The sequence below is a fragment of the Delphinapterus leucas genome, chromosome X (genome assembly GCF_059928025.1).
Source record: "Delphinapterus leucas isolate spDelLeu-1000000601 "Yukka" chromosome X, BTC_Dleu_Yukka2, whole genome shotgun sequence".
Lineage (NCBI taxonomy): Eukaryota > Metazoa > Chordata > Mammalia > Artiodactyla > Monodontidae > Delphinapterus > Delphinapterus leucas.
The window spans coordinates 71,829,549-71,846,239 of NC_143150.1; the positions used below are offsets into that span (position 1 = coordinate 71,829,549).

Sequence of the window (16,691 nt, forward strand, 5' to 3'; positions counted from 1 at the left end):
TTGCCCTATATTATATGGCTACTGTGTAACAGAGCTGAGACTAGGATTTTTTCTTGTCTCTGTCTCTCTCTCTCTTTAAAGTAGTGTATCATCTCATTGCTGTTCTTTTTTTTCCCTGCCTTTTTCAATTGCAGTATATTCGATGTACAATATTATATCAGTTACAGGTGTACAACATAGTGATTGACAATTTTTAAAGTTTACACTCCATTTATAATTACTATAAAATATTGACTATATTCCCCGTGTTGTACAATATATCCTTGTAGCTCATTTTATACATAATAGTTTGTACCTTAGTCCCCTACCCCTATATTGCCCCTCCCCCCTTCCCTCTCCCCACTGGTAACCCCTAGTTTGTTCTCTGTATCTGTGAATCTATTTCGTTTTTGTTATATTCACTACTTTGTTGTATTTTTTATCTTTTTTTTTTTTTTTTTTTGGCCGCGTGGCTCGCACGATCTTAGTTCCGCAGTTCCCCCACCAGGGATGGAACCCGTGCCTCCTGCAGTGGAAGCGCAGAGCCCTAACCACTGGACCACCAGGGAATTCCCTGTTGTATTTTTTTAGATTTCACATATAAGTGATATCATACTTTTCTTGACTCTTGATATTCTTTCTATGATGGTATTGCCTTTTAGAGAAAATATAGTGCTGTAATAAAAGTAACAAATAACAATAAATAAAAAATAATAAAACTAGCACATAACAGATAAAAGTAACAATAACACAATGCTATTGAATCACAATGGAAAGACAAATTAATTCTGATTGGGGAGAGGAAGACATATTGGAGGAGGTAACATTTGCGCTAACCCTGAGGAATTTAAACCCACGGAAAATTAGGGTGGGTTAGAACATAAGCACAGTGCCTGGCACATATTAAAGGCTCAATAAATGTTTACTAAATAAACTATTTATGTAAATAGTGTCTCCAGTCAGCTCTGCGTTTGGGGGAAGATACATCTGGCAACAGAATGAAGAGTGGGTTAGAGAGCAGGGGGCCTTTAGAAAGGGAGGCCAGTTAGTGGGTTCTAGTACTAATCGTGACTAGAGGGAATGAAAGGCTGATTTAGCACCATGGCCGTGGTCATGGAAAGGAGGACACGACTGGGAGAAACACAACAGAAGTAGAGCTGATAGGATTCTCAGGGTGAGAGAGACGGAGGAATCGAAGATGACTTTGAGGTTTGACGTCTGGGTGACTGAGAGAGTGATGATACCATTAACTGAGATACGGAACACGGGAAGAGAAGCAGATTCAGGGGAAGATGAGGAGTTTGAAGGCAGTATTGTTGTTCCTTCATTTCCAGAATCTACTTCTAAGTCAGACCTCCTCACCAGTCACAATGGGGACCCAGCTCTCGCAACAGCTAAGGGTGGCTATTCTGGTTTGGATAAGGTCAGGGGAAAGATAGCTATAGATGTGCCCACGGGAGCCAAGACTGCAATTTCCATCCAGCCAAGACAATAGAGCTTTGATAGCGGTTTCAGGGTGACTGAGCCAAGGAAGGAGCATAGCATAGGATGGAGGGAGGTTCAGACACTCCACTATATGGGATAAAATAATTTAGATGAGAAGGTGGCCGGGAATGGTGGTGGTGATGAGCAGATCCTTCCCAGGATCTAGGTAGTCTGAGGCTTCTTGGGTCTGTGACAATATTGGATACCCAGCTTTAGTCTCTACTTAACACCACATTACAGTGGTGGTGTTACTTCTACAGATTAGATTAACACCTAATCTCCCAGAGGATTTAGCCTGTGTCATAGCACACATTCACCACACCCTCCGTAAAGCCCTGGCTTCTAAGGTTCTTTCCACCGGAAGTTATGACAGAAGGAAATGTGTGGGTGGGGAGGGGTAGTGGGTAAGGGGCCCATGTTCCTGACACAGTCTACACCCAGGGAACGAAGAGTAAGCGCCATGTTGAAGCCACGATTGCCACTCAGATCCCTCTTATTCCTGCAGCTGCCTCTGCTGGGGGTGGGGCTGAACCCAAAGGTCCTCACGCCCAATGGGAATGAAGACATCACAGCTGGTGGGAAACCTGGGACTGGAGGAGGTTGGTGAGGAGGGAAGCTGTGGGAAGGGGTCCTACTGAATTCTGGAACCTGCCACTGGACATTAGAAGGATGCGGGCAGAGTTTTAAGAGTACCATGGGGAGGGCAAGGGGAAGGGTTCCCTGCCTCACGCTGCTTCTTCTGACCATCGTGTCTTCTCTTCCCCTCCCCCACTTCATTTTCTCCCCAACCTAGACTTCTTCCTGACCTCTACACCCGCTGGGACCCTCAATGTTTCCACTCTGCCCCTCCCAAAGGTTCAGTGTTTTGTGTTCAATGTCGAGTACATGAATTGCACCTGGAACAGCAGCTCTGAGCCCCAGCGCACCAACCTGACTCTGCATTATGGGTATGAGAAGGGGAGAGGGAATCGCAAGGGGGAGGAAGAGGAGGTGGGCTAGATGTGAGAGACTGCGTGGGGGCCAAGAGTATCCCAGGCTCCCCACTGTTTTCTCCTGGGGTGAGTCATAAGTCAGTTCAGAGGAGCTGAGGCTGGGCTGTGGCAATCCGGAGTACCCAAGTTTACCTCACTGTTCTTCCTTGAAATCCTTCTCTAGGTACAAGAACTTTAATGATGATGATAAACTCCAAGAGTGTGGCCACTATCTATTCTCTGAAGGGATCACTTCTGGCTGTTGGTTTGGAAAAAAGGAGATCCATCTCTACCAAACATTTGTTGTCCAGCTCCAGGACCCATGGGAACACAGGAGGCAGCCCGAACAGTTGCTAAAACTGCAGGATCTGGGTAATTTGGAAAGGAGGGTCAAAGGATATTGTGGGGTATTGAGGAAAGGGGTATATAAACTAGTGTTCTTTCACCATAAGGGTACTTGGGCAGAAAAGAGGCGAGGAATAGAATGGGGAAGGGAGGAGGGCTCAGGCGCACTGCCTTCAGGATCCTGACTTGTCTAGGCCAGGGGAATGACCACACACGCACACATATCTCCAGTGATCCCCTGGGCTCCAGAGAATCTGACACTTCGCAACCTGAGTGAATTCCAGCTAGAACTGAGCTGGAGCAACAGACACTTGGACCATTGTTTGGAGCACCTGGTGCAGTACCGGAGTGACCGGGACCACAGCTGGACTGTGAGTGAGTGGGGATAGCAGCTCAGGCTGAGCAAGTGGGGATGAAGGATTCAATTAGCCAATAGGAAGGTCTGATCCCCAGCTCCTGTTCTGTGCCTCCCAGTTCCCCTGCCCACCTTCCACCCTCCTCTGACTCCTTTCCCTCTCATCACCAGTGAGTTTTCCTCAAGGTTTCCCTACCCATGCTCTTCCCAAAGCCAGAAAGGCAAGTAAACAAAGGCAAGCCTTTAAGGAGGCATTAAATTCTAGGCACTGAAGGGAGCAGTGTGGCTTGAGCAGTCAAGAGAAGAGGGAGAAACTGGGAAGAACCAGAAGATGACCTGGGGTGGGGGTGGGGGGCAGCAGTTTCCATTCTCCCTTCTTTTATAGACACCCATCTTTCCCTCACCCTCTTTCTCCTCAAGGAACAAGCCGTGGATCACAGACATAGCTTCTCTCTGCCTAGCGTGGACGCACAGAAATTCTACACGTTCCGTGTTCGAAGCCGCTATAACCCACTCTGTGGAAGCGCTCAGCAATGGAGTGACTGGAGCTGCCCCGTTCACTGGGGCAGCAATACTTCAAAGGGTAAAATGGGCCTAATGCATCACCCCGACCCATGAGCCCAGGAACCTTTCTAGCACCACTGTCTTTTGCCCTACCTCCCTACCCCTAAGCCCCCAAACTTGGTGGCTCATCTCCCCTCACTGTTCAACTCCAACCCCCAGGAAGCAGGATTTTTCTGTGTAGGGTTGGATCAGTGTGTTGTTACAGTAGGGGGGTGGATTGGGAAGGAGGCTGAGGGGGTCCTCAAAGGGGATACAGAATGTATAAAATTTCCCTGCAGCATTCCCGGAAAGCCTGCATGGTAAAGATGGCTTTGGAATCAGGCAAATCTAGGGTTTAAACCTGCCTCTGACACTTCCTACCTCTTTGACCTTGGGCACATCACTCACCTCTTTGATTCTGTTTCCTCATCTGTAAAATGGAGATAATAATTGCTCCCCGCCCCGCTCAGGAGTTATGAGGATTAAGTATACAGATAGCGTCTGGCACAGTGTCTGGCACCAAGCTGGGGCTCTAAATGTTGGCACGTAGTAGGGGCGCTACAAATGTTCGGTCTCTTTTCCTTTCCTCTTTTCCATAGAGAATCCTGAGAATCCTGAGACTCTTTCGTTGTCTGCATGGAAAACTGTGCTGATCCCCGTTGTCCCCATGGCATTTATCGTGAGCCTCATCTGTTTGTACTGCTGGCTGGAACGGTGAGAATTCGGAATCCCAGAAAAATGAGGTGGGGGCTGGGAATAGGGGAAGAGGGTTGTTACCGGGTCTCCAGGAGTAGAGGGCGGGACAGTAAGGAATGAGGGATCACCCAGGTGGGCATGGTGATGGAAGGAAGATGCAGGCGCAGACAACACAGAATCGCTTCATTCCATGTGGGAGAACTGCGAGAAGGGTAATAAAAGAGCGTAACCGATGTGTTCCTGCTCCCTCTTTCTCCCCACTCAGGACGATGCCCCGAATTCCTACCCTCAAGAACCTAGAGGATCTGGTTACTGAATACCACGGGAACTTTTCGGTGAGAACATTGTCATAGGCAGACTGCAGTCTGTCAATGGCCAACTGCCTGCCAGCTAGACAGACAGAGCATGGGGGGCAGAGGGGAGGGGAGGGAGGCCTGCACTAACAGGATGTGGCCGACCAGTTGGGGGATAGGCTAGACGCAGAGAGACACCCAGAAGAACTGATCCTAGATTGGTTGAGGCAGATGGAAACAGTGGTATTGAGGGCCCAGGAGTGTGTGTGTCCCTTCTGTAATCACAGTGGTTGCAGCTCTTGGGAGAGTTCCCCTGGCACAGAGCCTGGGTCTTCTACTTCCTGCTCCTAATTGAGCCCTGACCTGGAGATATCTGTCTTTAGGCCTGGAGTGGTGTGTCTAAGGGACTGGCAGAAAGTCTGCAGCCAGACTACAGTGAACGGCTTTGCCACGTCAGTGAGATCCCCCCAAAAGGAGGGGAAGGGCCTGGGGGCTCCCCCTGCAGCCAGCATAGCCCCTACTGGGCTCCTCCATGTTACACCCTGAAACCTGAGCCCTGACACCCTGACAGAACCCCAGGGCCCTGTAGCCTTAAATTTTACTAACTTGCCCTCGTCCAACCAACCTGGGTCCAGGGCTCACCTCGCCCCCCTGTGGCTGATTTTGAATTTTGTGCCCCCTATAACTGCCTTCTCATTCAATATCTCCTACTTGAGAATTGCCCCTTTGCCCTGTCCATGTTTCTCATCTCCCCCAGCCCAGCCCTTCCTCCTCACAGCATTGCTTCTGCTGTCCCTCCCTCCCTCCCCCTTTCCATCTACCCTTCAACTGTTCCAGAAACGAATGAGAAATAAAAGTTCTGTTGATAATCATCAAGGAAGTCTGCTGTTGGGGGGGGGGAGCAATGGAAACGTGGGGTGCAGTGCAGGTGGGAGGCATGGTGCCGAGGGGAGGAAAGAGGCGCGGTGGACTCATGCCGCGGAGGCAGCGGCACTACAGACTCACTCGAAAAGAGTGCTGTTCCAGAAACGGACTTTTCTCTAGGTGTCCTACACTCCTTCTAAGGGCCAGTTTAGAGTTAGATTTACCACGCTGCCCCCATTTTCTTCTGTTGTTGTCGTTGCCCCCATTTTAACAAATCTTTTATAGACCCCACCCAGGTTCTTCTTTCCTTAGCCTTACCTCACCTTCTGTCACACATACCACTTCTGACCTCATAATCCCTCAGCTGCAGCCTCAGGCCCTACCCCTAGGGATGCTGCTTATCCACAACTGCCCATAGCTCTCTCCTGTTTGCACAGTCTGGACCTCCTCAGCCAATTTAATCCATCTTCCTCTCCAGTCCCCCGACCTTATGGGCCCACTTGGCCCCCCAAGGCCTCTAGAACACCCTCCTTCTGCCATGACTTATTAAGACTCTCTGAAGAATGAGAAGATCTTCAGAGCATGTTCATCTTTATCAAACATGGAGGTGAGGGGTATCACATAGCTGATGTCTATGTGTAGGGTTGGGGATGTTGGAGGGCAGTGGAGATCACAGAGGTGGTATAACTGCGGAAGGACCACATACCCCGTGCCATCTCTTCTCAGATAATCAGCAGTTTCTGGCCAATACTAATTGTTCTGTCCTCCTGTTGCTGCATTATGTCCATCATGAAGTGGGGGTGCCTAAAACAGGTGAGGAGTGTGGGGAGGAGACTCATGGCCAAGGATCAGAAGTAGCAGGGTCATCTCTAGCCGTCAAGTCCTCCTCCTGCCAAGAAGAGAGCTCCTTGAATCCAGACAGCTTCCTCCAACACGTTCTGAATAGGATCACTGGCCTCTTTTGCTCCCTCTCTCCCTCCTTAGCTGCCCCAATTACCCTGTGGTCTCCCTCCAGACACCATCGATTTGTGTGATGCAATGGGGACAATGCAGTTGTTTTTCCTGAAGAAGACCCTTGGAGACTATGCCAACAAATTCCTTACAGCTCGAAACACCTACTACGTTTGCAGGGTGGAGCGTGGGTTAGCAGGTAGCGGCTTGGGAGCATTCCCCAGAGATAGAGCAAGGCCCCAAAGATGGACTGTGGACCTGGTCCTTCAAATAGGGCCCCTAAACCAGATCCAAATTGACCGTCTCTAGTCAGCCTAAGGAAGGGCACTGCCTCTATGACATTGGTTAGGTTAGCACATTCTATGCACCGCTCCCCCCCCTCCCCTGACCTGACTTAGGGATGGACCAGAGGGGAGAAAATAAGTTACACCAGCTCAAGGTAGTGTTGAGTGTTAGGGTCCTGAAATCTTGGGCTTTGGAAGGGTGGAGGCTGGGCGACGGGGACTGGGGATCGTGCACTGCCGTGTTCACAGGAACTGTATTTGAGAATGTCTACAGAGCTTTTGTGCCCCTCCTGAAGAACCCAGAACCCAAGCTAATTGGTAAGGAGCATGATGGAGGAAGAAGGCACATGGAGGGTACTGTATAATGGTGGGTGATGGAGAATATAGGGTGGGGCTGGTGTAGTCCATCAGGCAGGATCACAAGATCCTAGGAAAAGGGGAATAGGGTCTAGGGCCACTTCAGAAGGGATGTTTAGCTCAAACCAGGTGCAGTGTGCCTGTGTCGCTCATCCCTCCTCTCTGTTTCTCAGCCATCTCCTCAGTACATCTCCCTATCCCCACCACATCATTCCCATCTTTCCCTTCACCTTTCGCTCTTGGGGTCTTGGTGTCCTGATTGCCACTGAAAAGAGCAAAGCTCGGGCACCTTCAGGTCACTCCTCAGCCTAGCTTTAGGCCCGGTTACTCCAACTGATCATTTGAATGATGGGAGGGACAGGATGGGAAGGGAAGTTCTCCAGTCCTCAGAGGTGAGGGTGCCTTTTCCTGGTTCCTAGATGCCTTGCATACACAATGTGACCTCCTGCGGAGGGGTCAAATAAAAATGCTTAGAAGACAAGAAGCCAAGAAAGTCGCTCCAAGTGAATCGTCAGTGAAATCGTCAGTGAAACTCCCAGTAAGCCTTCCCAAACATGGTCTGTCTCAGCAACCTCCTTTCCCCGCCAGTCTACCGAAGGCTCCTCCACCCTGGCCCTCTGGGATGAATTTCCTTTCCAAATCCAACATCCATGCCCAAGACCTGCCTCTCACCTCTTTTGTCCTGCCTTCGGTCCTAGTTTGTAGAAAGCTTCCCTGCAGGGGCCTCTTTCTCTACTTACTGACCCTATCCTTTTCCAGTCCAAATCATCAGGACACTCAGATGGAGAAAGGACCACTCGCAGTGGTCCACTTAAGACCAGAGCGAACTTAATCCATAGTAGGGATAAACGTCGCCAGCAAAATAAAGTGACCAAGTGAGAGCAGCAATACTAGGTATGAAATTACTGGCATTTAATGTGAGGTTCCTTTTTTCTAGAAAGACTTCTTCTCCCAATATCTGCACCAAGGCTTAAGTCTGCGCCAGGCATTGTGGAGGCTCTCAGGGTGGGTAGGAGCAGCGAGGGCAAGCACATGGGTGGGGGTGAGGAAAGACAGCGAAGTCTAGCACAATGAGCCTTTGAGGGACAGAGTGGGGGGTGGGGTCTTCTCCAACCAGACTACCTCCGCCTGGGAGGCCTATCACAGCCCGCCTACTCCTGCTGGGGTTAGGTGACGGATGGGCATCCCCCCCCCGCCACACTCCACCAAGTCCCCGTCTGAAATTCCCCCACCCCCCATCAGTCTGCCTCTGGGCAGTCCCTACCTCCCCCTCCGCTATCCGCGGGGAACAGCGAGGCAGCAGAAACCAGAGCTGGTTATAGGCATTTATTGAATTTATTCATTTATTGATTTGACACACTTCCCCACTCCAATCTAGCACATGATACAATCTGGGTAGGCCAGGCGCTGACACAGGAAATGATGGGAACCCACAGCAGGGACTGGGGGAGGGGCTGCTTTGGGGGCTAGGGTGGAGAAGGAGCCCCAGATGGCCTTTCCTAGCAGGTGCTAGTAAACCTGATCCACATTCCCCTCCATCCCTGCTCATTTCCCAGACCCTCAGCCAAGCTCCCCAGCTCTCCTTTCCCTGTTCCGCCCCTCCCCCTGCCTGCTACTGCACACACTTCCACATAACCCCTGCAGTCAGGCAAGGGGAAGAAGGGCAGGGACAGCTGTCTGGGGCCTTGAACAGGGAGGTCTCTGTGCCTAACTTTACCACCCTAAATCCTTCCCTCCTTCTCTTCTTCCCCCTCCCACCCCCTTCCCAGGCCACAAACTCATTCCTGGCCCTCAACACACTCTCCCACCATAGCACGAACCCACAGGGGGTCACACGAGAGTGTGACTGTGCCCCAACACCACACTCCCAGGCACAAGGTGACAGAGTGAGGGGACCTGGCTTAGGGAAACTCCAAGCTAGTTCCGTGTAGGCCATGTTTTACACCTGGTCCTCACGGGAGCTCTTCCCCTTGCCCCCTGCTCTCTGCTGACCTGGGGTTCTCTCCCCTATTTCCCCCATGTTTCCCGGAGTAATGTCTGTAGTGTTTGCATCAGGTCACTATGACAAAGCCTTCAGAAAGAAAAAAGCATTCTCCCCATCACTAGCACCTTGCCACTGTTAAAAACTCTATATTTGTGTTTATATTTCTTTAAAAGTTTATAAAAAGCCTTTCTGTTATCTGTAGCCGTCCAAGGGTGATTTGGCCTGGTGAGCCACTCCAGGCTTCAGACCTCGGCCCTTCCGGCTCCCCATTACCACCCCCCCCCCGCCAGTCCCACACCACTGGCCCAAGGGGCCACTGCATAAAAATCCCAGGCTCAACCCAGCCTGGACCAGCTCAGATAAGACTCTACAAAAAATCCTGCTCCCAAAGGCAGGGGTAAGGCCACTGGTGACTTCACATTTCCAACTGTACTGCCCGCCCCTGCTACAAAACCTATGGGGTGGGAATGGGGGGGGCCCAAGGATGGCTCCTGAGAGGGGGGCCTTACCCCCTAATTGGCACAGTGAGAATAAACCCTCTCCCTTTCCCCCTCCCCTTTCCCTCCCCACCCCCAGCTTTATAATTTCCTCAACACCCAGGTGAGCAGACCCTACCCTAGCTCTAAAGCAGGGTCCTAAATTCCCAGGGAGGGGTCAAGGGTAAAGAGTGGATATGGGCACGCCTGGCTCCGTCTCTGAAGCAGGGAATAAAGCTGCCAGCCAATGGCTCAGGGATCTGTGGGAAGAGAAAACGGAGGACAACGTAAGAGGCTCATCTGGGGCATGACAACTTTCCACCATCAAGATCCACACCAAGGAAAACAGAGACGGCCCCTTCCCCACCTCTCACATGCTACCTTGTAGGGGTGAGCACTGCTGAGGGGCCTGGAGGTCCCATCTGGAAACTATGCCACTCTAACATGACATCGCCCTTCCAATTCCCCGGGACCTCCAGCTATCCCTTGTTCTAGCTCTCCTTTGCTCAATCACAGGACTAGCTGGACACCTAGGAGGAGCTATAGGTTGTGAGATGCTACCGTGATTCGGCGGTGCCGTACCTGGCTCAAAGTTGAAGTCCAGTCCTTCGCCCCCATCCATGAGGTCACTGATGATGTTATCCATGTCACACTCCAGATTCTCCATGTACATATCAAGATCGAGATCCTGAGGCATTCGGTCTTGGCTTGGAGCTTCAGTAGGAGGTGTGAGCACAGGAGCCCCCAGGGGCTTGGGGACGGGAGCACCCGCCATGACTGGAGGCGGTGCTGGTGCTATCATCGGAAGGGTGGGAACCAGACCACTGGGGCCTGGAGCCTCTAGGGGCTTAGGACACAGGCCACCCCCTGTGCCTAGCTTACTGGAGGAAGGTATCCCCCCCAGCAACAGAAGTGTCGGAGCCTGGGACAGAATGGGATCTACCTGGGTCATGAGGACATCAGCAGGAGGTGGTGGCGTATCAGAGGTGAGCAGGGCCTCCAGGGACTGGGAGCTTGAGAAGCACCCTTCTCCTGCTGACAGGGGCCCCTCTGCTGGGCTGAAGAGGGAGGTGCTGTAGGTGTGTAAAGGGCCTGAAACCCCAGGATGCTGCAAAGAGAAGCCAGAGAGGCTGCTCCGAGACAGCAGGGAATGGGGAGATGTGAGATTGAGCCCATCTAACAGCTCCAGATCTTCTTTTAGGGTGGGAGGGACACCCCCAGCATAGCTGCTGGCCGAGGCTGGCATTTCCTCTTCCGCCAGCACCTCAGGCTCTGGCCTCCTGGGGGAGGGCCGGGTGCTGACAGTGCTAGCATTGGAACTGCTTCGTGGACGGAAGGTGCTCCACACATCAGCTTCCTCGCGGTTTCGAGAGCAAGGGCTGCCTGACCACTTGGCAAAGTGGCCAACAGGGCTCCTCGGAGTGGCACCTTCGGGCGGAGCTGGCAGCACAGCTGGTTTCTTCTTGGGGGCCTTGCTGCGGCCCCGGAGCAGCTTGCTGCTGCTATCCATGGAGGCTGCCCGGCGGCGGGGCGCCTTGCCACTCTTGCCTCCCTCTGGATTCAGCATCCACCAAGAGCTCTTGCCGGTAGCCTCGTTGTGAACCTTGATGAACTTGCTGTGCAGGGACAGGTTGTGGCGGATCGAGTTCTGGAGGGGGCAGAGGCAACAGGAAAGGAAGGTCAGCGGCTGGCAGTGCAGTCTAAAAGGACACTGGGATGCAGCGGGGGCATTCCTGGAGACGCAAAGCTAGTCAAATCCAGGGGGAAAAGAGGCAAAGGTAGGGGTGGGGGGTGGTGGCAGGGGATGAGACCACACACAGTTCCCACCCGAGCAATGAGCTACTCAGAGGGCACCGTGCCCCCCTCCCCGCACCCCCCCCCCAAGAGCTCACAGCACTCTACCCCTCCCAAGTCTCTGGTGGCTGTCTGGGGCTTGTGGGCGTTGAGAAGACGCACTCCTGGTTCAGCAAGAACTAGGCTCAAGTGGGAAAGAGCGTTCCACAGCTCCACCCCTTTCCTTGAGTGCAGGCTTGGGTGGAATTTACAGGACAGTGGCGCAACAGCAGCCCAGGACAGACCCACCCTGTCCTGAGCCGGTCCTCGGAACTGGCTGAGGGGCTGGAACCTCAGCAAGGCTGGTGCTCCACTCTGTACAGGGCATTTGGGCCCCGACTCTCTATAGGATCGGCAGATTCCTTTTTTCTGATTTCTCCCAATTCCTGGACACACACCCTCAAGCACATTCAGGCCAGGCTTCTCTCTGTGCCTCAAAAACACCAGGCCCATCCCTCCCCTCCCTCCCTCCTTGTCCGGGGAAGGATCTCCCCCCTCTCTAAATTCTACTAGCTCGTCAAGATCAAGCTGAAGTCCTCTCTCTTTTCTAAAGCGGTTGCTTGACTTCTGCAGCCAAATTTCTTGTACAGCATTTTTCATCTGTTCCACGCAAATTTCCCCAATCTATATTATGCTGTTTATGGTTTCAAGTAATTTGTCCTATCAAGTGTAAACGCCAGGACATGTTGTCCAGGTGGGCAGCCCCCAGCAGTGCCCCCCTCAGAGTGCCAATCTCCCAGTACATAATCAATATTTGTTGCCTGATTGGTGGGTGGCCCTCTGGTGACGGATGGTGAATCTCCCCTTGAGGCTCCGTCAGCTCTTGAGTGCCTTGAGTATTAGAAGCTGTGTTCTTCCTTCCTCCCTCGCTGCTGATTTTCTGCTAGAGATAAGTTTTTTTTCTCCAGGGGCCCAGGGAGCTGAGATTGGCAGCTTCTTGAGCCCCCAGAGCAGCTTATTTCTACTGGCTGCTCCAGGCTAGTTACACCATCCTTTTGTGTCCGCCCCACCCCACCCTCCAGGAACCTCCCTTCACTTTCCTACCTCCTTTTCCCCACTTCTCCTCAGGAATTTGTGCATAGGATCTCCAACCTTAGAGGCATTTGACCTCCCACATGAAGGTCTTTAGTGTTTAGAAACTTGGGAGGAGCCCAGAAGGGCTTAGAGCAACTAGCAGGTTGAGGCTATGGACAGTCAGAAATCACTTCGTGTGTTTCAGACTGATGCTCTAGATAAGGAGACCCTTTCCCTGGGGAAAGATGCTTAAGCAGCCTCTTGCTCCAGGGCTCTTTAGAAGTCATTGTCTGTAGTAATGGCATTCCAACTCCTCTGGCTGCGTTAATGTTTTTGGTTCCTTCAAGGAATCACACTTGTCCATCCAGCCTGGGCTCTTAGTAACTGAGAACCACAGTGACTTTTGGCACTGTGATTTCCGCCCCCCCCCGCACCCCCTGCCTTCCCATCCTCTAACTCTGGGTCTACTGAGAAGGCTCATTCCTTTCCCTACTACTCAGTACCCACGAGTGCCATTTGTTCATCCTCTCTTCTTTAGGCCTTGGAACTAGTACATTGTACAGCCTCCTACCTGGAGAGGTCGGCTCCCTAGAAGCCTACCGTTCTAACCTGTTGGAAGGGGGGTGACTGCTAATTGCTCCCCCAGCCACCTAAATTAAGCCTTCTTGTTCTAGGTGAGTGCCGCCCCCTGGTGGAGTGGTAGTAACCTTGGCACATCACCAGGGAAGCCAGCTCAGTCTTGAGGTCTCCCCCTTGGAGTGGGGTGGGGGTGGGGAGTGGGAGGTGAGGGCCTTGGAGGCCCCAGATTTGGCCTGATTTGACTTTGCCATCATTCCATGGCAGCATGGATTAGCAGAAAGAGCATATGATTTATAGTTAGACCTGAGTTCAAGTCCTCATTCTATCGATTTTGGCAAGTTTCCTAACCTTTCTGTACCTTAGTTTCCTAATATGCAAAATGTGGAATCTCAGAATTGCTGTGAAGATAAATGAAATTAAAATTTTTAATTACTTTGTAAACTAAAAAACCCCGTACAAGTGTAAATTCTAAGGAGGGACTACACTACCACAGCATAACTAACAACTCATGGTTATTTCTTCTACCCTGGAAAATGAACCTAAGAGAAAAGAAAAACAGCTGTGTAGGCTGGGTCCAAGGAGGGGAGCTCTGTATGAGCTGAGACTGTGGTGTGGCAGTCTACCCAGAAATAGTGCCAAGGGTCTCAGTCAGCTGTCCTGCTTTCTGTTCTGCCCAACCCCTAGGGATACTGCGGATCCGATCCCTTGATCTCTTATACCTAGGAGAAGACCCTCCTCTGCTCACTCAACCCTCTGCATTTCCTTGCATGCTGATCTCACCACCTATGGGGGCACAAGGCGTCAATAGGAGTTAAAGCTCCCAAATCTTGTGATTAGAGTCCCATATTTCTCAGGACAAGCTTTCAGAGCATCTAGCGAGATCTTTCCTCGCAGTTTCCTCGTGGAAGGCCAAGGGAGCTCCCAACCTTGTGCTCTGAAGTCAGAGCCCTATCTATTTTTTCTGTAAATATTCCTCAACAGTAAATGAAAACTTCCCCCCACAACTTGGATAGCCCCTTACTAAGGAGAGTTTCTTGGCATTATATAGGGTAAACCGAGGCAGCCCACCCTTTTTTCTTAGTGCATAAGATCTGCTACCTTACCACATGGATATCACTCTTTTTACCTTTCGCCACTTCACTCCATCTTCTTGGGTAGCAGAGTCCTAGAACAGTACTTCTACCCTGAGGTATTGGGAGGCAAGCAGGGAATCCAAGTGATCCCACAGGAATGGGAGAAAAGGTGTTGGGGTGGGAGGTGGGGGAGGAGGGAAGGCTAGGTTCCTGTGGGGAATCCACACAGTTCCTGCTGTACATAGGATAAAGACTTCTCTGTGGGGATAAGTGTTTGGGGCAGGCCAAGCCAAAGTGCTGGGAGTGTTGAGCAGTGAGCAGAGAATTCAATTTTCTCCAGGGCAAGGACAGTGTCTTATTCATCTGTGATCCTCCAGCATCAAGCACCCAGCGGCATATACTATGTCTTAAGTAAATGTTTGTCTAAATGACGACGGAAGGTGGACCTCTGGGCTAGGGGTGTAAAAGGGGCCCCAGAGTAGAGGTAAGGAGACTGGGGGGACCAGGAGCAGACGGGTATTGGGACGGAGGTAAGGGGGTCATAGTTACCTTCCATCCTGCTGAGCTGTTGCTGTCACCCTTGTCCTTGAAGTAGGGCACTGTGCGGACCATCCACTCATAGATCTGGGCGAGTGTCAGTCGCTTCTCGGGGGCGCTTTCAATGGCCTGGCTGATGAGTTCTGCATATGACTGATTTCCCCAGGCATTCCGGCGGGAGCCTCCCTTCCGAGGACCTGTTACGGCCCCCAGGATCCCAGGCTGGGGGCCCCCTGCCGGGTCAGGGAGCCGGGAGGGCAACAGGGTCGGCTGGGAGCGCCCCTCCGAGCGCCCCTCCGTGTGTACCTTCTCTCCCAGACCTGACTCCACCTCGGCCGGCTCGGACGGCTCGGGAGCGAGCTCTGGTCGGGGAAGGGGCCAGGTGCAGGAGCGGGGACGGCTCTGGGGTTCGAAGTCGGGATCGAGGTCTACGAGCGCGGCAGCCTCTCTGGCTGAATTCTCATTCACTGGATCCATACGTGGAGTTGGACCTCCGCCGCTCAGCGTTCAGAGGAGCCTGCCACAGTCCCTCGCGATGCCTCCCCCCAGGGGGGAAGCACCGAGGGCCAGGAGGCACATTCCTGCCAGTCCTCAGAAAGTCTCGAACTTCCCCCTCGCCCCTGGACGCTAGCCCCTAAGCTGTCCCTTGCACACAGTTAGTTCTCTGATCCTCTCCTCCACTACAGCCTGCAGCCTCGGAGCTCTTTCCGAGACACCACCTGTAACCTTCGCCTAGCGAAGGCACTTTTTCCCCAACCTCTCACTCAGCTTCCTGCTCTTTTAAACCTGAGGCACCGTATCCCCTCACAAATCGCGCTCCCATCACCGAACGTCTCTTTAGCCGCAGTTCCCTCCCCCTTTTAAGTTGCTGCCCCCCGGACACTCCTCCCGAATTTCCTCCACCCGGATCACTGCCCTCCCCCACGCCCCGCTCCCCCGCGTCACTCGCCCCTCCCCTGACTCCCCCTCCCCCCGCCTCTTCCCTCCCCCCCAGCTCTTACTCGGGTCCACGTCCCCGCGGCCCCAGCCTCTCGAGTTCCCGCACCAATCCCCCTATCAAACCCCCCCACCCCCCGCCCCCCGGGTTTCCCTTTTGTTTTGCTCCAAGCTGCGGCCCCCGCCTGACGTCTCTGTTTACCACTCGCCGGGGCAGCCATCTGCGCACGCGCCTGGAGAGCGGGTTGGGAAACAGAGTTCTCTAGTCGTGCCAGCCTGGTCGGACTTGGGGACTACATCTCCCGTCCTACTTCGCGGCCAGGAGCCCGATCTGGGTGGCAGGAGAGCGGCGTGGCAGGATATAGAGAGGGGGAACATTAATTATTAGAGGTCGTCGCGGACTTTTTCTTTTCTTTAAAAATCATTTTCTTCCTTTTCTCCCCTTCCCCCCTCCTCCCTTGTGATTCGGGATCGCCTAGATGAGCGTGGACCGTTCCGTCTTTCCATCAGAAGAGGGCAAAAGGAAAAAATGCGGTCTCTGCAAGAAGCAGAAAACCGAGAAGCACGAAGCAAAGAACTGACTAAAGAATAGGCTTGTTTTCGTGTTGAGGAGATGGGCGGAGGGCTTGGGGAACATAAACAAATGGTTAGCCGATGATGGTGTCTCCCCCACCACTCTCGACTCCCCATACGCAGTTCCCATTGATAGTGCGGTTGCTAACCAGTTTTCTCCACTGGCTCTTCTGGCCTCTCCTCAAATATTGATATTCTCCAGGTTCCCATCTTCGGCGGCTTCACTTCTCATTCAACAGGTTCCAAACAGAACTCATTATCTGTTCCTGCACCCACACCCCTATCCTCTGGATACTCTTATCTCTGAATTTGGTTAATGGTTGTCCTAATCTACCCAGTCTCCTAAGCTAGATTTACCCTTCATCTTTTCATCTCCCTAACCTCCCACATCCAAATCCCAGTTCAGGATCTTATTTATCACCGGACTAAATTGCAGCATCGTCTTAATCAGACCTCCCACCACGAATCTTTTCCCAACTGCAGTTTATGTTCTGTGCTGTCAACAAAGTAACCTTTCTAAGAAACACTCCTGGTAATAACTAAAATTTATGGAGCACTTATTA

General features: G+C 52.2%; 3 protein-coding genes across 4 annotated transcripts; 2 read left to right on the forward strand and 1 right to left on the reverse strand.

The window, feature by feature from the left end:
* Positions 1-1,843: 1,843 nt before the first annotated feature.
* Positions 1,844-5,463, forward strand: IL2RG (interleukin 2 receptor subunit gamma). 2 transcript variants are annotated; one of them, XM_022561077.2, is made up of 8 exons: positions 1,844-2,039; positions 2,258-2,411; positions 2,620-2,807; positions 3,012-3,151; positions 3,556-3,718; positions 4,278-4,392; positions 4,640-4,709; positions 5,051-5,463. In XM_022561077.2, exons 1-8 carry the CDS (start codon positions 1,844-1,846, stop codon positions 5,225-5,227), a joined length of 1,203 nt encoding a protein of 400 aa, XP_022416785.2. In that variant the 3' UTR covers positions 5,228-5,463. The 2 variants fall into 2 exon arrangements, with proteins under 2 accessions (XP_022416785.2, XP_022416783.2); XM_022561075.2 differs by having other exon boundaries at positions 1,844-2,063; positions 5,051-5,461.
* Positions 5,464-5,613: 150 nt separating this feature from the next.
* Positions 5,614-8,371, forward strand: CXHXorf65 (chromosome X CXorf65 homolog). The gene is made up of 4 exons (XM_089904414.1): positions 5,614-6,344; positions 6,547-6,681; positions 7,016-7,084; positions 7,543-8,371. Exons 1-4 carry the CDS (start codon positions 6,182-6,184, stop codon positions 7,953-7,955), a joined length of 780 nt encoding a protein of 259 aa, XP_089760540.1. The 5' UTR covers positions 5,614-6,181; the 3' UTR covers positions 7,956-8,371.
* Positions 8,372-8,562: 191 nt separating this feature from the next.
* FOXO4 (forkhead box O4) lies at positions 8,563-15,517 on the reverse strand. Its single transcript, XM_022561039.3, has 3 exons — positions 14,632-15,517; positions 10,166-11,231; positions 8,563-9,843 (listed from the first exon to the last, which is right to left on the reverse strand). The coding sequence occupies exons 1-3, from the start codon at positions 15,094-15,096 to the stop codon at positions 9,836-9,838; spliced, it is 1,539 nt and encodes a 512-aa protein (XP_022416747.1). The 5' UTR covers positions 15,097-15,517; the 3' UTR covers positions 8,563-9,835.
* Between the last annotated feature and the right edge of the window lie 1,174 nt (positions 15,518-16,691).